At 41.7% G+C, this 26,729-nt stretch overlaps 1 protein-coding gene across 1 annotated transcript in view; it reads left to right on the top strand.

Annotated features, from left to right (window-relative positions):
* Window positions 1–26,729, top strand: part of ADAMTSL1 (ADAMTS like 1) — a 434,771-nt gene that overhangs the window by 350,272 nt on the left and 57,770 nt on the right. The window contains exons 21-23 of the mRNA XM_063080424.1: window positions 6,738–6,866; window positions 17,641–17,820; window positions 21,955–22,089. Coding sequence (XP_062936494.1) covers window positions 6,738–6,866; window positions 17,641–17,820; window positions 21,955–22,089 — 444 coding nt within the window. The remainder of the gene's footprint in view (window positions 1–6,737; window positions 6,867–17,640; window positions 17,821–21,954; window positions 22,090–26,729) is intronic.

Here is a 26,729-nt window from a genome sequence, read left to right on the forward strand (position 1 = left end):
AACTCTCCAGTCCCTAACCTCATTTTCCCTATTGGCACAGTTGTTTTTATAACACAGTGAGGCAACTCTTGTACTATAGCAGGACAGATTCTGTTTTTAACAAGTGTCCTGGGAATTCTGAGACAGTCAGTCTGCAGACAAGGATTTGGGTCCCCCTGTGACAAGCTTTGGACTTTATGTCAAAGGTCTGGGGTCCATTTCAGCCCTATTACTTGCTGGCTCTGTGGCCTTGGACAAACCATGGAGATTTTCTGAGCCTAAGTTCCTCACTGTGTAAAAGGTAATAATATTTTACCTGCCTGCCTCTCAGGGTTGTTACAAAAAAAAAAAAAAAAATCAGATGATAACATTTTTATTTAAATATTTAAAATTTTTTTATATTTAAACTTTTATTTTTATTTATTTGTTAAATTTCACATAGCACACCATACACACACATATTTTCATTTAATAGACATTTTTGAGGACCTACTATATGCTGGGACTAGGTGGTAGGAATAAAGAAGAGAAGAAGAAAGATGCAATTCCTGTTTTTATGGAGATTACATGGTAAGGTACAAGAGAGGGAGGATATAGAAAACACGCAAGTATAGAAAATAAATTCTGATAGTTATACAGTGCTTATGAAAAAAATTAGTTTGGCAATGAGATACATAATGCCTGGCAGGGGAGTGAAAGGGGGCATGCTGTGGGTGGGGTGGTTAGGAAAGGCCTCACTAGGAGGTGTGGTTTGCATGGAGACCCCAGTGACCAGAAGAAGAGAGCTACGCAGAGGTCTATGGGCAGAGGTGTCAGGGACAGGGTACAGCGGGGCAGAGGGCTGGCTTTGTTGGAGGAAGGGAAGAAGGCCAGTGTGCTGGAGCACAGTGACTGATGCGGCATGAGGTCTCAGTGAGGTAGAAGCGGTAGACCGCTGAGCCTTAACGTGTAGGGAACAGTTAGTCATGAAAAGGAGCTTGAAATTTTGTTCTAACTGCACTGGAAAATCTAAGCAGAAAAGTTATATGATCTGATTCCTGTTTTAGAAAGATCATTCTGGCTGCCGGAAGAAGAGACCGTAATGAGGGAAGAGTAGAGCGAGGGGACCAGTTAGACTGGGCAATAACTAGTCCAGCCAGAGATGCTGGTGGCATCAGATGAGTTAGAGTAGATCTGGAGTGAGAGCTGGTAGCTGCTTACAGGTGGGGAGGTAAGGTAAACGTGCCGATGTCGGTTCAGTGTCGTTCCAACTCCCTTCCCCCTTCATCGCCCTGCATTTGTTATGCTCAGAAATCATTATCGTACTAAACCAGCCGTCCTCACATCACGTCACACATAATCTCAAGTGCACGGAATCTGGATGAAATAAGGCGAAAGGACCCCAAGTAGTCAACATAAATATGGAGAGCCTGTGCACCTACTCAGATGCGAGCTCCTCAGAACCTCATTCAGGTTTCCGCCCTTAAACGTGGTTCTAGTGAGCTTACTGACCTATCCTAGAAGGCAAGTAAAATGGGACAGGAGAAAGAAAGAGGGACAGCTTCTAGCATGAGCTTGTGTGACACTGCCAGCAGGAAGGAAGGGGAAAGAGATAAGGGAGAGAACACACAGTACGAAAAGCAAGAATAAGACTCCAGAGGGCATTTCGGAATCAAGTCTTCTTCACAGTTAGTAGAGGCAGAGAAGAGTGAATGCCATTGTAGAACATCCCGTCTACAAAATGGTTAAAACAAAATTAAATCCATTTGACTTACAAAAGATTAAGTTTTAGGTACATGGAAATGGTCTCATGTGGACCCTTATTTCCCCAAGGTGCTCAATAAATGAATCTTCTCATTGTATTTTGTGGTCATGAGCATAGAGTGCTATATTTTATCCTCAGCTGATAAAGGCCCATTAAAAACTAACCTGCACGGAACTTCCACTTCCAGGAGGACGGCATGGATGACATGGTTGTACTTTTCCCTATTCTTCCCGCTGAGTACAACTAAAAACCCGGTACATTATATATAACATACACGTAAGAAGACTGAAGAGAGGAGAAAGCAGACTGGCTCAGGACCTTGGAAACTGAGGAACAACGCAATGATGAATTCATTGGGTTTTCTTTTTGCCTCATAAATCTCAAACTTGGTGCTGAAGAAGCCAGGTACCAAGAAATGACAACAAGTACCAAAAAAAAAAAAAGCCCCCACTGAAACCCTGCTGTCTCCAGCAAAAGGACCAGGGAGGGGGCAGCAGAGCAGGACAGAAACTTTTAGAAAATACTGCTCTACTCTAGCCAGACACCACAGACAACACTGTGGTCCATAAGCACCCACACCAGCAAAGGCTGAGTGGGAAGCCCAGACTTCCCGCCTGGCCAGACTGGAAGGAGAAATACCCCAAGGCCCCCGTGGAGGTGATGTCAAGAAGATGAGGATTTTCATCCCCTCCAGGGCATGCTGTGTAGACCACATGGGGAGCCGGGCGTTCTACCTTCATCCTACAGTACTCCCCTTCCTCTCCCCTCTGGGTGATGTTAGAGAAGGCTTTCCACCTCCCAGGGGTAACGAGGCCATTCCCATGGAGGTGTCAGTGGAGAGACCGTGTGGAGAGCCACAACCCCCACTCCTGCCCAGCAGTAATGAGGAGCCGCCTACTTGGGTAAGAAAGAAAGTCAAGTGGGGACCTGGACTTCTGCCTCTGCTGGGTAGTAACAAGGTAACACCTCCCTGCTCCCATGGCTGAGTGGTTTCAGAGAAAGCCAGCTACAACAGAAGGTTTACATAAGACCCAAAGTCTTGTAACGCAATACAAAAATGACCAGGTTTCATCTAAACATTACTCATCATCTGAAAACCTGCTTTCACCACCCTTATTTAATATAGTGCTAGAAGTTCTACCCTGTGTAATAATGCAAGAAAAGGAAATATGAGGCATACTGATTGGGAAGGAAGAAATAAAATGTGTCCCTATCTGCAGATGAAATTATTGAAATTATTGTCTATGTAGAGAATCCCCAGGAATGTACAGAAGTTAAAAAAAAAAAAAAAAATCCTAGAACTAATATATAAGTTTAGCAAGGTCACGGGTTATACAGAAAGCAACTATATTTCTATATGCTAGCAGTGAACACTGAAATTAAAAATACAGAGTCATTTACCATCCCTCACAAGAAAACCAAAATAATTAGGTATAAATATAACAAAACATAGCAGGGTTGTGTCCTGGAAACTATAAAACTCTGTTGGAAAAAAGTAAAGAAGATCTAAATTAAAGAAGATAAATAGACATACAGTGTTCATGGATTGGAAGACTCAATACAGTAAAGATGTCATTTTCCCCAAACTGATATACAGGCTTGAGGTAATTTCTATCAAAATTTTAGCAAGATTATATAATGTAGACAAGATTATTCCAAAATGTACATTAAAAGGCAAAGGAACTAGAATAGCAATGAATAAGAAAGCAGGAGGAATCAGCCTACCCAATTTCTAAATTAATTACATAACTACAATAATTAAGATTGTGTGGTATTGTTGGAGGCACAGACATGTAGCTCAGTGAAACAGAATAGAGAAACCAGAACAGATCCTTACAAATATACCCAGCTGATTTTGACAAAGGTGCAAAAGCAATGTATTGTAGGAAAGATAGCCTGTTCAGTAATGGAGATGGAGCCGTGGGACATCCGTGGGCAAAAAATCCCAAATGGATTTTGACTTAAGTCTCCCACCTTATACAAAAATTAACTCGAAGTGTATCACAGACTTAAATATAAAATGCACTACTGTAAAACTTCTGGAAAAAAATCTTTAAAAATCTTCAGGATCTAGATCTAGATAAATAGTTCTTAGACTTGGTATCAAAACCATGATCCATAAAAAGAAAAATTGATAAGTTGGACTCCATCAAAGTTAAAAACTTTGCTCTATGAAAGATCCTGTGAAAGATGAAAAGAAAAGCTACAGATTGGGAGAAAGTATTTGCAAACTGCATATCTGACTTAGAATATGTCTGCATATCATGTCTAGAATATAAAGAACCTAATGGTTAAAAAAAGCAGTCTTAATTGGAAAGTGTTCAAACATGAATGACATTTCACCGAAGAGAATGTACATATGACAAATATGCACATAAAAGATATTCAGCATCATTAGCCATTAGGGAAATGCAAATTAAAACCACAGTGAGATATCACTCCATACCTATCAGAATGGCTAAAAACAAAACTAGTGGCAACAACAATGGCTGACAAGGAAGCAGAAAAACTGGATCACTGATGTACTGCTGGCAGGAAAGTGAAATAGTATAGCCGCTCTGGAAAATACTTCAGCCGTTTCTAAAAAAAAACTAAACATGCAACTACCATATGACCTAGGAATTGCACTTGGCATTCATCTCAGAGAAGCGAAGACTTATGTTCACATGGAAACTTGCACCAGAATGTTTATAGCAGTTTTATTTGTAATAGTCAAAATCTGGAAATAACTCAGGTGTCCTTCAGCAGGTAAATGGCAGAACAAGCTGTGGCGCATTCCTACCATGGAATACTACACAGCAGTAAAAAGGCACGAACTATAGATATATGCAACCTTGATACCATGTGAGACCTGCCTGGAAGAATCTCCAGAGAATTATTCGGGGGGGGGGGGGGGGCGGGGGTAAGCCAATCACAAAAAGTTAAATACCATACAATTCCATTTATATAACGTTCTTGAAATGACATATTATAGAAACAGAGACAATATTAATGGTTTCCAAAGAGTTAAGGAGGAGTTGAGGGCAACATGAGGGATCCTTGTAGTGCTGGGAATGTCCTACAGCTTAACATTATCAATGCCAGTATTAGGGCTGCCGAAGACCAGCTCCAGTTGAGTTTGGGGGTCCTTGAAAGAGGGATGAAGAAGCCAGCAAAAATAGCAAACACAGACAGAGACCTCAGTGCATCAGTATGCACGTTCTCTCTCTGCGGGCTGTCAGCGTGTTGCAGCTGGAGCGCAGTAGAGCATGAGACAATGCCTTTTATTTATATTTTTCTCTGCAGGGGGTTTTTGGGTACTATTTTTATTACATCAGTAAGCTTGAATTAATAATTCAAAAAGGACAGGGGAAGCCAGTTTTTTTTTTTTTTTTTCCTTAGCACATCTCAGGTGATTAGCTCGTGCTTCTTCCTTTTGGTATCAGATTATCAGATTGGGACCATCTTCTCATTGTCCTGAAGTTAACCTGTGACCTTTTCCGGTTGGCAAGCTGTGGTTAATATCTACCCTATTAACAGGGTGGGACTATTGCTTACAAAGTGATAGACAGTACTATCATATGACCTATGTCTATTGCTAACTGTAAGTACAAATTTGCTAAGAGGAAAAATGCTAACATTTAAATTCTAATGGGGGTGTAATGATTTTATGTTATAATGGAATGAACCTACTGTTCATATGGAAAAAGAACAGTGGATCTTTGAGCAGCATTATCATGCACATTTTAAGGGTATGCATTGGCTGTGGCCCTGTAATCTTGATCTAAATGTTAAAGTGTCCTTGTGCACAGCACCATCCCTCACAAAACCAGTTACACTCTCTTATTTTTCTAAGATCTAATTTTGCAGGTTTAATTATTTTACAGCATACATTTTTATCCCAACACCTGATTCTTAATGACTTATTTAAAACTGGACACCACCAAGTAAAGGGAATTCTACGGTTTCATTCCCATATACTTAGTTTGTCCCAATCATATAATTTCTCATTAATGCCAACCATTCTCTTGCCATTAATACAGTCTCCAGTAAATGATGTTTGCCAACTTAGATCATACTTTGGACATCCCCTGGGAGGGTACCAAATTTTTCCCTTCTCATTTTATATCCCATGTAACCATATACCCAGATGGTGGGAAGAGGATGGGGACTTCTTTTATTTATTAATTTCTCTGGTAAAGGCAATTGCTCATGATTAATCGTGACCGATGTTTTTGAAACATCCGTTGGCATAATTAATTGACTCAAAAGGGACAATTTGAAATTGTGCAATCTTCCCGGATCTTTGGTGGGACTATTTAATTTTATGACAACAACTGTTTGTGTGTCATTTTCTGCATCTTTTGGAAACTCAGGAAACTGCCATGCTGACCAAAATATCAAAAGAGAGAGTAAAAGCAGTACCACTATGCCGAGGCAGAGATCCTTACGGTTGCAGAAAGTGCTCGTAGCTGTGGTCTTGCCAACAGCTCTCCCTCCAGTGGCCTTGCCAACTCGGAGAGGGCAGCCCAAGCTGATTCCTTTAGGATCCTGCCGTGGCGTGGACCGCGCCATAGGGCCATGATGTAACATGATGTAACATGTAAGATGTTACCATTAGGGGAAACTGGGTAAGGGTACACAGGATTACTCTGTATTATTTCTTATAACTGCATGTGAATCTACAATGATCTCAAAGCAAAAAGTTTAATTTAAAAAACGTAAGCCTTAAAAATGTAATGTGTAAGATCATTTGTTAATTTAATGATTAAAGTGCATAAATCATCCCAACCTGTATACCATGCTCTATCCTCAGACTCTTCAACCCTTGTTCTTTTTCTGACAACTCTGTGGTAGATGGATAGGTGGGTGTGTGTTTGTATGGTGCACTTACAATTTTTTCAAGGGAAAACATGGTTAGTAGAAAACGCCTGAGCAGGCCAGCCATTCATTCCTGGTTATCCCATGTTTCAAGTGAATGCCCCAAGTCCACAGCCATTGTCTAGTAACATCTCACATTCTTTCTCATCTTCAGGAAAGCCACTAGTGAAAACGTCACGGATGACCGTGGTCAACACAGAGAAGCCTGCAGTCACAGTCGATATAGGAAGCACTGTCAAAACAGTGCGAGGAGTGAATGTAACAATTAACTGCCAAGTTGCAGGTGAGAAAACCATTCATTCATTCATTCTTTCAAATATTTATTTTGTATTATTTTATTTTTTAATTGAAACTTAATTGAGTATACATATTTGTGGGGTACAGAGTATCCCCACATCAATACCTGTGTATAATATGTGATGGTCAAATCAGGATAATTAGCTTATTTATCATTATGATACATAATCGTTCTTTGTGCCCATTAACCAATTTCTCAGTGACTCCCCCCCACACACACTTGTAGTAACCCCAGTTCTGTTTGCGCCCACTGAAAGTTCAAAGAATAATTGTGATTTTTGTTTCATTTTTGTTTCTCAGTTTCTTTCTTTCTTGTTTATTTAATTTTTAGCTCCCACTTGTGAGAGCTAAAATTTTTCTTTCTGTGCCTGGCTTATTTCACTTAACATCATTTTCTCCAAGCTCATTCATATTGCTGCAAATGGCAGAATTTCATTTTTCTTTTTTATGGCTGAGTAGTATTGCATTGTGTTTATATACTATATTTTCCTTATCCAGTCATCCATTGATAGACATTTAGGTTCGTTCCATGCATAGCTTGGCTATTGTAAATAGGGCTGCAGTGAACATGGGAGTGCAGGTATCCCTTTGGCGTGATGATTTCTATTCCTTTGGTAGTATTCCATTGAGTATATATACATTTTCCTTATCCAGTTGTCCATTGATGGACATTTAGGTTGGTTCCATAGCTTGGCTATTGTAAATGGGGCTGCAGTACACATGAGAGTGCAGATATCCATTTGACATGATGATTTCCATTCCTTTGGGTATATACCCAGCAGTGAATTGCTGGATCATACAGTAGTTCTATCTGTAGTTGTTTAAGAAACCTCCGTACTGTTTTCCATAATGGCTGTGCTAATTTACAGTCCCACCAGCAGAGTAGGAGAGTTCCCCTTTCTCCACAACCTCTATATCCTCGCTAGCATTTGTTATTGTCTTTTTCATACTAGCCAGTCTAACTGGGGTGAGATGATATCCTAATGTGGTTTTGATTTGCATTTCCCCAATGCTTCGTGATGTTGACCATTTTTTCATATACCTATTGGCGATTAGTATGTCTTCCTTTAAGAAATGTCTATTCAGCTCCTTTGCCCACTTTTTAATTGGATCATTTTTTTTTTTTTTTTACTGTCAAGTTGTTTGAGTTCCTTACATATTCTGGATATTAATCCCTTGTTGGATTTATAGTATGTAAATATTTTTTCCCATTCTGTTGGTTGTCTTTTTACTCTGTTGATTGTTCCCTTTGCTGTGCAGAAGCTTTTTAATTTGATATCCCATTTATTTATTTTTTTTCTTTTTTTGCCTGTGCTTTTAAGGTCTTATTCATAACGTCTTTGCTCAGTGCTACATCCTGAAGTGGTTCTCCTGTGTTTTCCTCTGGGAGTTTTACAGTTTCAGGTCTTATATTTAAGTCTTTAATCCATTTTGAGTTGAATTTGGTATATGGTGAGAGGTACAGGTCTAGTTTCATTCTTCTACATATGGATATCCAGTTTTCCCAGCACCATTTATTGAAGAGGCTGTCCTTTCCCCCACTGTATGTTCTTGGTGCCTTTGTTGAAGATTTGTTGGCTGTAAGTACATGGATCAATTTTTGGGTCCTCTATTCTGTTCCACTGATCATGTGTCTGTTTTTAAGCCAGTACCATGCTGTTATGGTTACTATAGCTTTGCAGTATAATTTGGAGTCAGGAAGTGTGTGATGCCTCCACCTTTTTTTCCCCCTCAGGATTTCTTTGGCTATTTGGGACGTTTTGTTATTCCATATGAATGTTGGGGGGGGGTTCTATTTCCATGGAAAAAGTCATTGATACTTTGATGAGAATCACGCTGAATCTGTAGATCATTTGGGGCAGCATGGACATTTTCACAACATTAATTCTTCCAATCCATGAACATGCAATGTCTTTCCATTTTTTGGTGTCCTCTTTAATTTCTTTCAGCAGCAATTTGGAGTTCTCATTGTAGAGATCTTTCATCTCCTTGGTTAAATTGATTCCTAGGGGTCTTTTGTTTGTTTAGGTAGTCATTGCACATGGCTTGCTTTCTTGATTTCTGCTAGTTCACTGTTGAAATATAAAAATGCTACTGATTTTTGTGTATTGATTTTGTATCCTGCATTGTTGCTCTAAGAGTTTTTTGATAGAGTCATTAAGATTTGCTATATATTGGGTCATGTCATCTGCAAACAGGAACAGTTTCACTTCATCTTTTCCAATTTGGATGCCTTTATTTCTTTTTCTTGCCTGATTCCTTTGGCAAGCACTTCCTATGTTTAAATAGGTGTGGTGAGAGTAGGTATCCTTATCTTGTTTCCCTTCTCAAAGGAAAAGCTTTCATCTTTTCAGCTTTTCCCATGCAGGATGGTATTGGCAGTGAGTTTGTCATATATGGGTTTTATTGTATTGAGATACTTTCCTTCTGTACCTAATTTGTTAAGAGTCTTTATCTTGAAGGGATGTTGAATTTTGTCAAATTCTTTTTCTGCATCTGTTGAGTTGTTCACAGAAAAGCCCAGGACCGGATGGCTTCACTGCTGAATTCTACCAAATCTTTAAGGAGGAATTAATACCAATTATTTTCAAACTACTTTTAAAATTTGAAACATAAGCCATTCTCCCAAATTCATTCTATGAGGCCAGTATCACCCTGATACAAAAGTCAGGCAAAGAAAGAAGACTACAGGCCAATATCCTTGATGAACATATACACAAAAATCACCAACGAAATATTAGCAAATAGTATACAGCATCACATTAAAAAGATTATACATCATGATCAAGTGGGATTCACTCCAGGTATATGAAGATGGTTCAACATACACGAGTCAACAAATATGATACACCACATCAACAAAAATTAATGGAGCCACGTGCTAGGTTGGGAGATAGGAAGATAAATTAGACACTAATTCTGCTCTCGGGGATTCAATGCTCATGAGAAAGCTAAAGCATAAACCTCAATCACGCTGAAAGTAGAAGGTGCTAGAGGAGCTTAGGAGAGGAAAGATTAATTCTGGCAGGGACAGATGAGATGAAAGAGGTGGGGCCTTCTGTCCTGAGAGACTGTGAATATGCAAAGATGGGGCAAGGGAGTTCCAAGTGGACAAAGGAGTGTGGAAAAATTCATGGGAGTAGGAAAGCCTGGAGGCTGTATAAGGAACAGAGTGAGCTTCAGTCTGGGTGGAGCCCAGAGTACTGAAATAGTGAGGAGGTCTTAAACTTCAATAAGGTGAGCTGTGACTGGACCATGGGAGACCTTGAATGCCTGGCCGGGGAGTTCAGACAAGGTCAGACAGGGAGTGATACTAAGGAGCCTCGCTCCTGGAAGAGTAAGCCACCAGCAGTGCATGAGAGGAACTGAAGAGGACAATACTGGGACAGAGAGGCCAGTTAAGAAGCCATCATGGGGGTTTAGAGGAGAGGTAATGGGGGCCTGAACTCAGGGTAGTGGTGGTGGAGAGGTAAGGAGTGGACGAACATGAGAGAGATGGGGGAGGTGAGCCACAGGAACCTGGAGCTTACTTGACTGAGAAGAGGGTAGGAGTCATTAAAGAAAACAGCCAGTGCTGTTAGGAGTTGTGACATAGACATTGCCCTCCAGTAGACCTTGCAAACCCAGAAGCTAAAAGGGACCGGGAGGTCACAGAGAACTGAGGAATAGTGGACAGTAGAGGGTGGTGATGTGTTTTTATAAAGATAGTAACCTTTAACTAAAAAACAGAAACCAACAGCATACAGCACAACAAAACCCGTTCCTATTTCCCCTTCCTGTAGACACATTTGTGATGTGTATTGTGGGGTTTCACTCGCACAGTGGAATGAAGAAACAAATGGCTCTTGTGCCAGGGGCAGCTGTAGTCTCTGGATTGCTGTCCTCATCAGATATACCCGACTGTGGCACATCCACACCTAAACCCAGGTTCCCCAGTTACATTCAGTCTGCAGAGTGGATGGGCAGGAGCATCCCCTGCTCTGGGGGTTTCTTCATCTTAAACCTCAACTCCATAATCTGAAGGTTTACCTCAACTTATCATTTATAAGGCCAGAAAACCCATTTTAGACTAAGTAAGGGGAGGATCTTACTCTAGGCCATGTTATTTTCAAAGAACAGCAGGTCTGATTTTCTCTGAAATGTTCTGATAGCTGATATAAATCTTTCTTTATAATTATGCATTAGCACTTTTCCCTTGGCCTGTGCATCCAACCTCATCAGTGAAACCTTCTAGAACCAAATGCCTTCAGGACCTGTACTCCTAGGTACAGAATAAGCCCTGACAGGGCTTCCCATGAGTGAGCTGCCCCTCTGTGCAGGGATGGATGGTGCCGTAGGGCCCTTTCTGCAGAACAGTCACTCCCCACCTGGTCACTGTGGGCACATGCCTCAGAGATGAAACCCCACTGGGAGAGGTGATGAACCATGTTGTGTCTCTTCTGGAGAGCTGGGATTGGTAGAAGTAAAAGGATTGAGAGGAAAGGCAGCAAAACAAGGAACTGGGCATTGGAAAGAGATTTAGAGAACCAGCATCCAGGTGGGGAAGTATTTACCATGGGGAGCTTAGGACATGACAAACAAGCTTTGGCCCACTCTCCCATGCCACCTGGGGACCTGCCTCCCGGACATCATCCAGAGACTCACTTGGTAACTATACAGTGAGATCCTTGGTTGTTATACTGTATTCAGTTTTTGCCTGGTCATGACATTCCAGTCTTTATTTTTATTTCTACCCATAGAACCATCTGTTTTAATCCTGCTTAACTAAAATAAATCTTTGTGTCTCTGTCATTGTGCCTTTTGTTAAACAAGATAGTTATTCAAAGTAGGTGGGAAAGAACCTGCTTTTGATTACACAGTGAATTTGCTGGACAAAGAAAACATTGAACTGAGTCTCCAGTCAAAATACTGACAGCTGTGATGCTAAATGCTAATGGAAGATGGAACTACTTTTACTTTGCTGCTTTAAGTGGCTCTTATGGCTCTCGCTACTCATGGTCATCTCTACCCCAGCTCTAGTCAGGGGACTTAGTGACCTCCTGACTCATTAGGTAGGATTCTCTGAACCCCAATAACATCGCCAGTGGCTTGCAATACACCAGCTTGAGAATTAGCAACCCAGGCAGGGAGGTAAGGGCCTGCTTAAAGAAAGAGTTCGTGTCAAATTCATTCGTATTATTCATTTGGCCAATTTTTGTTGAATATCTAATCCAGGTTAGATTAGATGTGGCCTCATCCAAGGAGACAAAGATGAATAAAATACAATTTTCAGGAAGCTCAGTCTGGGAAGAGGAGAGAAGTTATGAAATACTGTACATAATTATAATACAACATGATATGTAGATACAGTTGTTGTTTTCTTCTGAAATATTGGAGTATTGCAGAAATTTTAGAAAACACAGAAAAATAAAAAATCCCAAAAGGAAGGAAAACAACTTGTTCAAAGTCACACTCTCCAAACAATCACAGTTGACATTGTAGCATATTTCCTTAATTTTTACATTTTTCCTGCTCCCTTTTCACTCAATACTAAACGTTTGTCTGTGTCATAAGCATAATGTTATGGCTATATAAATCTGTTTTAAGAATATTACATAATTAATTTAGACTGACTTTGTCTCCGTACATGTTAGAGTTGTTTGCGGTTTTTCACTGAACAACTTTTTGTACACATACTCCTTCAACTTGTAAAATGCAGCCCCACAAATTCTTTCCAGCTCTTCAGCATGAAAAGCATTAAGCAATGAGTATGATGGGCTTTTTCTTGAAAAGACATTCCATCCACTGTTCCTCTCCCATACTTGCTGCCTATTTGAAAAGAGTTCAGAAAACTGAGTAGGAGATAAAGGATCAGGGAAGGAGGAAGTGTTTCAGTCAATGGGAACAGGATTTGCAAAGGGCCTGAGGTAGAAAGAGCATGTTGAGTTTATGTTAAGTGAAATTTGGCTGGTGTGGCTGTAGTAGAGACAGGAGAGAAGAAAGTGGCATGACATGAGGCTGGGAAGCAGGGGAGGAGGAGGCAGGGGCTAGATCTTACATGTGCTCATAGATCATGGTACGGTTTTAGGTTTTTATCCTAGGAGCAAGAGAAGCTTTTGAAGGATTTAGGAGATAAGATTGGCAGGACTGGTGATGCCGAAATAAATAGTTCAGGAGCTAATGACAGGTGACATATGAATTATGATAGGTTATTCTGGTATCAGGTAGATCCCCCAACTGTGTCATGGCTCAAATACAATAGAAGTTTATTATTGCTTAAGAGTCAAAGTGTTCCTGGTCAGCTGGAGAAGATCCGCTGCACACAGTCATTCAGGGTCACAGGATGCTGGTGGCTCTGTTATCTTGAACAGATGCCTTCCAGAGTCTCCCTGCAGGTTATCTCTATCCTGTGAACCAGAAGAGGGAAACAAAGTATGGGGGACAGTTGGAAGGTTTGTAAGGCCCACCACCAGGAGTAGCACAAATGGCTACTTTTTCACATTCTTTCTTAGTCACATGACCACTCACAACTACAAGAGATGCTGGGAAGTGCAGCCTCATTGGACACGCAGGAAAAGGAAGGACACGGGCTTTGTGAGCGGCTGTCAGTGTCTGCCACAGTCAGTCCAGAGAAACGCAGAAGGGTGAAAACCTCCTTTCCAGACTGCCCTGGTTCTTTAGAATAATCACCAACACTGACACTTGAGTTACTGTATTCTTTCTCCTTTATTGCACCAACCCACTCTACCCCACTTCCCACCTAAAAAGATTCTAGAACTTATTGTGAAACGTACACCTTTGAGTGGATGCCCCACCTCGAGATGTTGACAAGTTGCCATGATACAAGCAGCCTTCCAAATATAACAAGTGGTCCAGTTAATAAGAATATCCTGTCTGGGATTTTAAAAAAGAATATGATAGTGTCACCTGACCTGGCAGCTTAGTGGAGATTAAAGGCAGTAATCCTTGTAATTATAACCCATTATGACTAGACTCATTAATTGATCCTTTCAAGCAACGAGGAGAGCATTGTAGTGTTGATAAGAGATGCCACAACAAGAAAAAGCAAGCACGAGTTCTTTTCCTTGCCTTTTTTAGACACAGATAATACCTGGGAGTCCAGTGTGGAGCCTGTGCAAGTAACAAGTCAATAACAACGTTTTGGACTTTGTGCTGTGGTCAAGTGTATTTTCCATCATTTGTCAGACATTTCTATCTGTAGAATGTGCTATCACATTACAACAGGCTAGAAAAAAATAATCTCCCACAACCTGACCGAGCTTCTCAACAACAAGAGAGAGCTGACACAGCCAGCATGGGTGGATTCTAGAAACCTCCCTCCTAACAACAACCTTCATGTTGCAATTACAGCAGAAAGGTTACTTCTGAAAGAGGAAAGTATTTAAGGGTTTGCCCGCTGAGAAATAATAAAGCAGCAGAGCAGATTTTCTCTAACGAGGCAGTCTGGCATAATAGCAGGCAGACGTGTGTGCTTGTTAAGAGGCGATCCTTGGGACCCACAGTATCAGCTCGATTCCCACCCTGCCATTGGTGGGGTACTGACTGGCCATGTGGTAGGGCATGGGGGAAACAGGGACTCTGCCCCCCGTAATCATTCAGGGAGCCAGGCTAATGTGACTTTAGGCAGATTTCTTAATCTCTTTGAGCCCCACTTTCCCCATCTATAAAATGGAGCTAATAGTAGTACCTGTCTCATAGGATTATTGTGAAAAATAAGTGATTATGTTTACAAAATGTTTGGCTTAAAGCATGTTATTTCCCCCTCTAATGTGTTCTAAAGGCTATTTTTTGCATAGCCTGGTACCCTCCTGATATCAAGGTATTCTGAACATCAGTATTAGGTATGTGTATCTGGTACCTTTTCAGAGGACTCTGTGGCACATTCGAGAGCTTGGTGAAGTTTTCTTAAGCATCACTGTCATCTCTTGAGAGAAAAACAAAAAGAGTCTGTGATGTCTCAATTACATTTCCTCTTCCCATATGCTATGTTTGTAATGTCAGAACCAGCCATGGAAGGCTGTCATTCCAAAACATGTTCTTAATGTCACTCTCTGCCTAAGGCCCACAGTCCCAAGCAGGAAGTCCCCAAAATGTGCCACCAGCAGCAATACCAACATCAGTAAATTCATGACGCAAGTGTGTGCTCAAGTGAGTCTGAGAGAGGTTTGCTAATAAATAGGTTAGAGAAGGATTCCCACGTAATTTCTCTTCCTTCGGGTCTACTGTCACTTCTCTGGTTCCAGTTTTAGAGACTGGAGGTTACTTCCTTCCACCTTTTGCTGTCTTAAACACTTCCACTTCTTCTCTGAACTGCCTGTGCTCACCAGAGGAATCCAGCCTTTTTGGTATGCACCCAGTCTTGTTCTCTCCAGCAAGCCTGATTTTATGGGGGTGTAAGGCAAAGAGTAATAAAGGGAACGGAGGAAGCTTACAGTCAATTCCTGGGGAAGTGAGGAATAGCCCCCGGGTCTCTCTCCACGCCTGGGTCCTCTCTCTCCTTCCTCTCCTCCCCCTCCTCTTCCTCTCCCTCCCATTCCTCTCCTCTTCGTCCTCCTCTGCTATCTCCCCTTCTCTCTGTCATTCTCACTCTTGACTTCTCTCCCCGCCTGCATCTCTCTGTCTTTGGCTGCCTTGCAGTAGGCGAGGCCCTGGTGGCCAGAGAAGAACTCATGGGTGGGCAGCAGGGAGTTGCTGCAGGAGCTGCCAGGCACCATGGCACAGCCATGGAGACAGAGTGTTCACCCTGCTATGCACTTAGGCAACACCCTTTTGTTGATGGAACTAAAGGTCCATTCAGTCCAGTTCTCTTCCTCTGCCTCCCTTGCTCTAGAACAGTCTTTAGTGCCTGTTAGGGACTGTGTGCTTGCTGCCCACGGTCCTCCTCAAAGGAAGATGCCAGCAGGAAGAGCTACAGGTGAGCAATTCAGGGGAAAGCAGATGAATACTTGCAGAAAATGGTGTGTAGGACCTCATTTTTCTTTGTGTTTTCAGGAGAGAAATGGCAGGGAGTGTTTTTCTTCAACTTGCTTTTCAGACGCTTTCTCCTGGAATGCTGTGGATTTTTTTTTTTTTTTTTTTTAGTGTAAAAACTGAGCTCAGGGTCCAAAGTCCAAGCTGGCATAGGCAGTCATCATGATGCTCTTGCTCTCCCTAGTGGTGCTACGATGAAAACTCGGCTTTTCAGCCCCTCACCTGTGTCTTTCCTCCAGGTGTATTTAGAGATGACACCAGACTGCCTGTCTCATGCACTTGAGCATCAGGTGTCATATCATTTGAGCTGGGTTAGCGCATGCCTCTTCCTGACAGGAGTATACAAGGCTGCAGTATCCAAGTCTCCAGCCCCTCTCAGTAGCCCGGCCTCTCTTCCTCCAGCCAGTTATAAGGACAAGTAGCAGAAACACAGGTAACTCCTTGAAGACTTCAGTGTCCTCAACAGTCAGCTGGCCATTAAGGGCAATGCTGCCTTTGCCCCAAGGGCAAAATCAAGCCCCAACTCAGGGAAAGCACTGGACTGCAGGCCTGGCTCCTTGACTGTTCTTGGCTGTGACCCCATTTACCAGGATTTGACATTCTAAACATGCCCTGGATATATGCTGGAGAGTTCTGTGAGTAAACTTTGTGAGTTAGGTCAGCAGGCTGGGCAATGTAGGGATGAAGCTTTCTGCTCCCTGGAGAACTGTGAACCAATGCCACAGACTTTCCATCTCCCAGCTTACTCAGTGCCTGTGGATCCTCTATGAACACCGTCTAGAAGGCTTGTCCTAAGCTGGGGCCTTCTTACTGTCATGTCAACCGTAAGGAAATTTGCTGAGGAAATCAGGCTATCCCTAAAGCATAGACTTGCAAACACAGGCACCCATCCCAAGTCAGGGCAGAGTACTTTCCTTTTGTCGTGTGTGTGTGTGTGTGTGTGTGTGTGTGGGTGTGTGTGGGGGGGGGGGGTGTGGGTGTGTGTGTGTGTGTGTGTGTGTGTGTGTGTGTGTGTGTGTGTGTTGCTACTGATACCATCCATTCGTGTTCTCCTGTTCTGAGAAGATACATAGGCTTCCAAAAATACATAGAGTGTCAACTCTGGGAAGGATCTAGCGGCTTTCGTTTGCCTAGTTCATACATTATATTTTAATGTTTTGTAGCTTTTAACCTTTTATTGAAATATAATAGCTATACAGAAAAGTGCACATAGCAGAAAGGGACCAAGTGAACACTCGCCAGCAAACCAGCCCCAGGTGAAGAAACAGTCTTGCCAGTGATGAAGCCCCTTGTCCCCTCTCGGTCACAGCCCCTTCCCATTCCTCCCACCTTCTTGGGGGAATCACCACCCTGACTGCTAACAGTTTTTGTTTTCTCCCCACAGAAATGAAATCATACAGTATGTATCTTACGTCTGGCTCTTCTTACTCAACATTATGTTTGTTTCCTGTAGTTGTAGATCCTTCATTTTCATTGATATACACGTTTGGTCCTCATGTTTTGATAATGTATTTTCTCCAAAGAATTGGGTTCTCTCCTTCCACCCTTTACCAGCTGCTTCTGCTTCCTCTTCTTTTAACTGGCCTCTCTCTTCCTGCCTCGTCAGTGTAAGTTTTAAAAAGCAAAAGAACTGGAGACAATTAAAATGTCCACGGCATTATTTAGTTTGGCCAAACGATGGTAGAAGACGCCCAGGCAGATGCTTCCTGCAGAGCAGCCCCCGGGAGGGACAAGAGGCTCTGGGTTCACCTGACTGTGTTTGGCTGATGTGTTTCTTTTCTTCTTCCTAGGTGTGCCTGAAGCTGAAGTCACCTGGTTCAGGAATAAAAGCAAACTGGGTTCCCCTCCCCATCAGCACGAGGGCTTCTTGCTGCTCCCAAATGTGTCATCCTCGGATCAGGGCCTGTACTCCTGCAGGGCAGCCAATCTTCACGGACAGCTGACTGAGAACACCCAGCTACTGATCCTAGGTAAACACCTCAGAACAGCTGCCTCTGCTGGACCCTGTGGAGGGTGACTGTCTAACCTGCCCTGTTCCTCCTTTTTTCCCTGATCAAACTAAGGACATCAAAAGTAAAATCTGTATCCCTTTACTTCTCCTCACTTTAGGGCCTTCCAATAGTAATAACACAGACTTTGGGGCTAGGCAGACATGAGCTTGAACCCTGACCCTACCTCTTACTAACAGTATGGCCTTGGGCAAGTTACTTCACCTGGCTAAGCCTTAGATACCGGTCTCTAAGTGGAGGCATGTGAAACAAGGATAGCCCACCTTGCAGCAGGGAGCCAGGGTGTCAGACAGAGGTAACAGAAGTAAAGCACTTATTCTTAACTCCTTCTGCATTAAAGACTTCTTTAAGAATCAGATGAAAACTATGGATTATCCCTCTAGAAATATTCATACATGCAAAATTCTTCATATAATTCCGGGAAGTTCATAGTCTAGTCTACCTCAAGTGTCCACATGCACCCCCCAAACATAAGAACCCCTGACTAAAGAGTCTAGTATGGCTCCTGGCATAAACTAGGAACTTAAAAACAACACGACTTGCTGGGACACCATCTCCACCTGATGTCCAGTGCTGGACTCAGCCAAGTTGCCAGTTACAGCCTTTTTTGGCCACTTGGACTAGGGCCACTCTGCATTTTTCCCCACTGAGTCTGGGGGTTGGCAGGATAGAGTAAAAAAATCACTTTTTTTTTTTTTTTTCTGGCTTACTCAAAAAAAAAAAATTATTAGAGAACTTATTTTAGCTTTCTTACCAAGAGAAAGCTGTTATTCTAAGGGGAAAAAAAGTGAGAAATAGTAATTACATGCTACACATACATACACATACATAATGGATTTCCTCAGGGAAAAATAATTAAATGTTATACTACTATTTTCACACCCAAAGTTGATGATACTAAAACATAGGTTCTCTATGTTTTGAAATCTGCTCACTCAGATTTCAGAGAGGCCCAGATGGGTTTTCATCTCACTGATGGCTTCATAAACATCCGGCCATCTTAGGAAGCCACAGAAAATTGGCTCAGAGAAAGATGTCATTTGTTTTGCGTTGGGTTTCATCCAACCAAGCTGCTAATCTGGAGCCCAGGGACTGTGGCCCCACACTGAGTTATGGTGCTTACTGACAAGGTTTTTCCTCCCTAATAACCCTTCCCCATTGCCTTTGCTAACAAAGATGAAAGTCTAAGATGTGAGACTGCTACTGTGTCCTCGCCAATGAAGTGTGCGTGTCTGTGAGAACCGGCTCACAGAACTCTAATATAGTGTGACCGTGAACATGGTATTGGAAGAGCACAAAGTCTTCCCATTCTAATCAAACTTGCTGGGGAAAAAAATCACTGTTAAGACTCTTAAGTTGAGAACTTTTCTTGATCAGGCTTAGTTTAGTAATCAGAGTTCAATAGTTTTTAACAGGTACTTTATGAACATAGAAGTAATGTCTCTTTTAATTTAATCAGCAAAAATGTGGTTTAATTTTTAAAGGGGGTGGGAGTGTATATAAAGCTGAGATTGTTTTTTCAATTATTTTTTTTTAAAGAAAATGTAATTTTATTAATATTTTTTACATTCTAGGGTGTTATTGAGGAGCAGTTGGGAGGGAGGGGGAGAGGGGAAAGGGGAAGGAAATGTGATGGAGGAAGGGGGAAGGAGGAGGGGTGGGATTGAGGCCTGTGGCACCCCCTACATTCCCACAGGGGAGGGGGGGCTTCCAGCGGTGGCTTGGTCATTGCTGGGCTGGGTGCAGATGTCAGGGGGGTGTGGCAAAAGCCCTTGCCCCTCCACTATCCCAAAGCTGAGATTTCATGCCAAGTTCTGTGACTTAACCTGTAGTGTGAAGACTTGAAGTGTATTGAGACAGACTTTCATTCATTTACTCATCTGGTCATTGGAGCAACAGTCATTAAGTGTTGCCTCTAAGTCCCATGTCATCTGGACACTAATAGAGCTTTAAGACAAATACAAGAGGTTACCTCTGCCCCTGAAGAATTTATATTTTTTCTGGAAAGTTCAAATCGATATGCACCAAAGAAGAAAAATACTGTAGAAGCTGTAAGGACATTAGGAGGGGCTGACATTTGGCCCAAGGAGAGCGGATTATTTTTTAAGATGGGACCTAGCGTCCCCTTTCTCCTCTTAGTAAACAGCAAAGGCTTCTGAGTTTCCAGAGGAAACGTTAAGAAGAGGGGAGGAAGAGAGACTAACTTTGAGTAAACTGCCACCATCAGTTCCTAAAATCATGATATTCCAGAGTAGAAAGAGATCTTGGAAAGGAACTTCATTTATAGATAAGGAAACTTAAGGCTCAGTGGGATTAAATGATTTGCCCAAAATAGTGAATGAAAGAGCCATAGCTCGAACTAAGGATTCCTGAACCCAGGCATGGGGCTTTTCCCTATACCATAGGAAGAGAGATTTTTGTGGGTTTTTTTAAAATTATTATTATATTTTATATACAGTTGTTGCTCTGTATCCCTGTGAGATTCGTTCCAGGACCTCCAACACATACCAAAATCCAGGGATGCTTAAATCTCTGATATAAAATGGTGTAATATTTATATTTATATATATTTTTATATATATATAATATATATAAATATATAAATACTTATATTTATATATATTTATATAATATTTATATATAACCTACCCACATCCTTCTGTTTACTTTCAATCATATAGATTACTTATAATACCTGATATAATGTAAATACTATGTGAATAGTTGTTATACTGTATTGTTTAGGAAAGATTAGTTGTTATACTGTGTTGCAAGGAAAAAAAGTCTGTACATGTTCAGTACAGATGCAATTACTTTTTTCAAATATTTTCAATCCGCATTTGGTCAAATTCACAGATGCAGAATCCACAGATACAAAGAGTCTACCGTGTATGTGTGTGTATACACATATATATGAATATGTATATGTGTGTGTATATGTATATATAATGTCAAGTTCATCATTTTTTTCTCTATGCAATGGTCTTTGGTAGTCAAAGGCAGAAAGATGGAAGGTATGTTTCTGAAGTAGACTCAGGCACCATCATGACTTGTTTATTTGCCATCCCTAATAAAGTGCCTAACAAGATGCCAAGCACATAGTAGGGCCCTCCCTGAATGCTGTTGAAAAGAGCATCAATTACAAGAGCAATGCTCCTGCTTCTCCTACTTCAGCAAGTGCTCTGGAGAATAAGGTGGGAGCTGACCTTGGAGTGTGAAATGCGGTGATACAGGAAGAGTGCAAAGCGGTTCTGCTGCTTTTCCAGCAGAGTCTGAGGTCATCCCACCACTAAGCTCAGCAGGTGCTTGCCTCCTTATTTGTCCAGTGGAAATGATAAGCAAGCCACTATAGTTCCCATTTGTGTCACTTTTGGCACTGGTGAGCTGTGACCTCTGATGGCTTCAGCCCTGACTCCATGTAAGATTTTGAATAACAAACCATCTCATAGTAAACTTTTCTTTCTGTTCTGCTTATCTGGGTCCTTCTTGGGCATAGAAATCCAGACCACAGAGCAGATTAACTTGTCAACTTCACAACCAGATCTTTTTCTTCATAGAAGAAGCCACTCATAGGGTCCTTTTAAATAAGAAATTCCTGTGGCACATCTCTATCTGTTGGTATAATAACAAAGTGCCTCTCTCTAAAGGATATGAGTTAAATAAAATAAATGGAATGAAAACTATTTAGCATGGGACTTGGCAGATAGTAAATGCTAAAGGTGGCTTTTTTAAAAAGTGTCTTTTTAATATGATTTAATTTACCTACAAACTTGTAGAGACCCAATGGCACTGTGATATAAAGTAAGGAACTCCTGAAACTAACATGCCTGGTTCTAAATAATGCCCTTATTATTTCAGGCATCAAATATTAATTTTGAAATTAATATTTGACTGCTTAATATTTGATTTATTTTTGAAATTAATATTTGACTCACCTTCATTGGTACACTTTTCTATAGGAAAAATGATGTTAAAAGGAAACAGCAGCAATGCCCATCTTATCTACCCACACATGTACATACACACACCTCTGGTCTTCCCTTACTGCAGCCTGAGTGCTTAAACCCGTCTGATTCGCCATCTGCCTTCTCACAGATCCCCCCCAAGTCCCCACACAGTTGGAAGACATCAGGGCCTTGCTCTCAGCCACTGGACCGAACCTTCCTTCGGTGCTGATGTCTCCTCTGGGAACACAGCTGGTCCTGGATCCTGGGAATTCCGCTCTTCTCGGTGAGTCCGGCCTTCTGAAACACTGGGCAGAAATCCAGGGCTGGACAGGATTTATGGATGGGTGACTGCCTGCAGGTGGGAGGGAGGCAGCAGTGGGGGGTGGCCAACAGGAAATCGCTAAATTGCCTGCAGCATCCAGACTCACCAGTGGAAACTTGGCTGACTTTCCATATGAGGTGAGTGCAGTTCTTGGTCTGGACTCTATAGCTTGTCTCGATTCCAGCATGGTCCATTCTGAATCCTCCTGGGCTGATGCGACAGTCCAGATCCTCTCGATCCAGACTGACTCGTGAAACTTTGTGAAAGACATGGCATTAAAGAACAGTCCCTGGATCTCCTCTCCCCTTGCTAACCATTCCCCAGTACTCCCCCATGACCTTCTCCCACCTAAACTAGACCTACAGTCAGCTTTCAAGGAGAAAGCTACAGTATCAGCACCTGCTAGGAGCCAGAGGATTCTATTTAGGCCACAGCCTTCTGTAGGTGGAGCCTAAAACCAATCCAGATAGACTCTTCAAGGCAAGTGTTTAAATATTTCCACCAGGTACAACCTCCCTGGCATCTGTCATTGGGAACCTTCAAGTTACTGCCCACACATCTGGTGCCCTCTGGGAGCAGGGAGTTGTGAGGGTGTCCGAGTCCTGGGCTCTTCATACCAAAATTATGGAGATGCTAGAGGAAATTCCACATTCCCATCATGACCTCTGGAGGTGGTCAGGGTGGAGAAGAATTCTTCTGCCTTCCAAAGCCCTGAGTGGGGAGGAAAGCCTGTGCACGTGTTTGTGCAAGGAGTGTATGGGAAATATCTATACCTTCCTCTTCATTGTGCTGCGAACTTAAGACCCAAAACTGCTCTTTAAAAAAAGAAAAAAAGGCCTACAAAGTGGGGGAGATTTTCATGCTAATTCTAGATGACCTCAAATGTTGATAACAGTAGCTAGAATTATTCCCTTGACTCAAAGTTTAAAGTTTCTCTATTCTTTTTCCTGCCAAATAGCAAAGAATAGGAGGACAATGGGTTTGCAATCATATTGGTAATAACTTATCAACATGGCCTGCCATCTTTAGGATTAGAGCACAGAAAGAGTATCTTCCATTTTCATTATCATCTGAAATTAGTGAAGAATCCTCATAGCTTATCGGTGTATAGAAAAGTTTCTGATTTTTCTATTTCTGATCCGAGTAAAAATAAGACACAGATATGGTAACAAGTAGCCCCGTTCTGTTCCCATAACTTGTACAAGCATGGCATTGACTTTTTCCACATGATGTTAATCAGAATTCATAGAAGGTTCAAATTACATATTTTCTTTGGCTTACGAATGGTAAACTTTTTCCACATTAAATGTGTGCGTTGTGAACTTCTTTATTTTAGACTCATCGCTTTAAGAAATTATTATAACTGTTAATTATACCCCAGTCACTAGTAGGGTATACAGCAATTGTTTATTTTCAAAGTTCAAAAACTTTGAGTCAACTCAGGTGCCATTCAGCATGCTGGAAAACTTAACCTGCTCATATTTTTCTGTTATGGCTTTACTTTCTCTTTATTCTGGAATAATATTTTGTCTCATTTTAGCAATGGTCAATAAGAATTTATTGTGCTTTATGCTGCTGGATTCCATTGGTAGTTTATGATGCTTTGTTACCTTAGACTGGCATTTAAATGTAACAGTTAAGAGACACCCTAATACCTAGCCCACATCCAGACCGCTCCATTGGAATGACACAGTAAGTCAGTCTCCACAAAGTCCCTGAATGTCTGCCTGGACAAAATGGACCCTCGAGGTGAATGTCAGAGCTGCGCCAGCACTAGGGAACTAGGGAAAATCTCCGTGGAGTTATGGAGATGAATTAGGGAGTGAAGTCAAGTACCCGGACTCTGGGAAGTCAGTTATTTGAGACAGACCAGAGCTGAGCACTGAAGAAGAATGGGTGAGATTCAAATAGGCAGAAAGGAAGAGAAATGGGCACTCCACATGAGGAAGATGCTATGAGCCCTGAGATGAAGATGTGTGGGTTGCGTATCAGTTATCTGTTCAGAAACAGCTGTAGAACACCACTGCTCTAAGACTGACGATGGGCGACTGAAATGGGATAGAAACTAGGCCTTCAAAATGTGCAAGCCTCAGCCAGAGCTTGTCCACTCAGATTTGGCTTAGACCCTCACCCCAACTATCCTAATGCCCTCCTGGTATCCTGAGCTCCTAGACCCTCACCCCAGTGATTCTCACACCATCCCTCCTTCCTGAGCTCCCCAAACCCTCCCCCCCAAATTCTCATACCTCCCTCCATCCTGAGCTCCTCCAAACCTTCACCCCAACAATTCTCATGCCATCCCTCCACCCTGAGCTCCCCTAACCCTCCCCCCAACAATTCTCATACCTCCCCCAGTCCTGAGCTCCCCAGCTAGTGACTCATCCTGCTCCCGTTTGGACAGGTTCCCATCCCTGGCTCCAACAGGTGGCTCTTTCAGACCACAGTGTGTGCTCTGGGCACAAGACATAAGCCAGGGATGCCAGAGAGGAGGTTTTGTGAGGGTCACTAAGAAATTAGAACAGTTAAGTGGCATCAGATTGCAGAGGGCCTTGAAAGCTGGACTAAAGAAGTAGATTGACTATGTGGGAAATGAGCACAGGCTTTCAGAGGGTTTTTAAGTAGGAGAATAACATCATGAAAGTAATGTTTGGGAAGAATTAATCTGACACTCCATAGGAATAATCAATACTGGGAGAGATTTAATCAAGAAACCCTATTTTGAGGGTAACAGATATTCTAGACCAGGATGGAGATACATAGCAAAGATCCTGTTAATAGCTCCTCCCACAGCCAAGACATCCCTAAACAGTCATGACGCTCTTTTACACTCAGCCCAGGTACTGCCTTGGAATTCTTTTTAACATTCCCACCAAGCCTGGTGGCAGTTGATACACAGGATGAAAGCCATTTGCCTACCCTGGTATAGTGTGAGAGCCCAGTGTGTGCGGTTCTCCCATGAACGAGGTTAGCTGGCCGTCACAGATTCAGGGAACTTCAAGGTTCTGTGGCACAGGGACAGTAGCTCATGGACCTCGATTCTCATGTTTTCATGGGAGGAAGGGAAGAAGGTAGAGTTGGGGTTTTTGAAGCCATGTATTGGAGCTACTGTTCTTCATTAAGACCTGAGTGTTGAGATTGTAGGTGAGTCTATTCCAGAAAGGGCTGTTTTGGTTATCAGACCCTCTGGCATTGACTTTACTTCAAGCCACTGCTACAGCTTTCCAGAAGGAATGTTGATGGACCAGTACATGCATGGGCTCATCTGGGCCTCACTTTTCATAACCATAAAATGAAAACAGGACTAGAGAGTCCCTTGCCATTCCCCCACTCTTGACTCTGTGGCTTAGACATGGAAAATAACCCATGGAGGCTCTGCCATGCACAGTGGACCCAACCTAACTGGATCCATTTTCCCAGAAAAGACAGTGCTCATTTTTTTTTTTTGTCCTTGTTTACAGCTATCCTTTTTGCAAGGAGGCCAAAACCATGCCAACTACTCTGGAGGGCAAGGCCAGTGCCCACACTACCAGCTTTGGTGGTCCAGGCTCAAGTAGTACTCCACAGGGCTCCATTTATAGAGCAGCAGCATTTCAGGCCTCCCTGCTGCACCTAAAACTTTTTGCAGACTTCTGTTAAATATTATTTTTGGCCACTAAAGCCCAAGACTAATATTTGTCACAGTATCATTTATAGGGCATTAGCACTGATATTTTTGAAAAATAACTTTTATTGGAGATTTTAGTATAAGATCAATACATCTTCATTGTAAAACAGTTAAAAATGGAAACAAAAAGAAAAAATGAAAATTATCTATAATTACCTAACCCAGAGAAAATCAGGGCAAATACCATTTTCCTAGACATTAATATACATATTATACATATCTTTTGTCTAAAATGAAATGTACTTTATATACGGCTTGTAACTTTTTTCATTTAATGGTATATAACAATATCTTTCCGTGTCTCTAAATGGTCTTCAGCAATTTCATTTTTAATATCTGCATTGGTGGGAGGTACTGTATCTTATTCAACCAGTTCTCTAATGTTGGACTTTTAGGGTCTTTGCAGTGTTTTACTATTATTAGAAAAAATAGATATGATGAATATTCTTATTTCTAAATCCTTGTGTGCATTCCTGTTGACTTAGGTTTTATTCCAAGAAGTGGAATTACTGTGTCAAAAGCTTTATGTCTTAGGTTTTTGCTACATGTTGTCCAATTGCCCTTCCACAAAGTTTTGCCTATTTTATATGCCCACCAGCACTGTACGAGAGTTCCCCTTCCTCCAAAATGTTATCAACACTAGGTATGACCAAGAGTCTTTACATTTACCATTTAACTTGTGAATACCCAATGGCATAAAATTCAATATGAACAATGGTATAAATACATTTTTATTTTTATTCCTTTGATTATGTGATTTTAAATAGTTTTGGTTTTTATGTTTATCATTTATATTCATTTATGAATTGCCTATTCAGGTCTTTTGTTCATTTTTTGATAGGTATTTATCTTTTTTATTCATTTGTGAGATACAAGTACATATTTATATATGTTTGACAGATATTTGACAATTTGACAGTTGATATACCAATACACT

Source organism: Cynocephalus volans, chromosome 16 (assembly GCF_027409185.1).
Source record: "Cynocephalus volans isolate mCynVol1 chromosome 16, mCynVol1.pri, whole genome shotgun sequence".
NCBI lineage: Eukaryota > Metazoa > Chordata > Mammalia > Dermoptera > Cynocephalidae > Cynocephalus > Cynocephalus volans.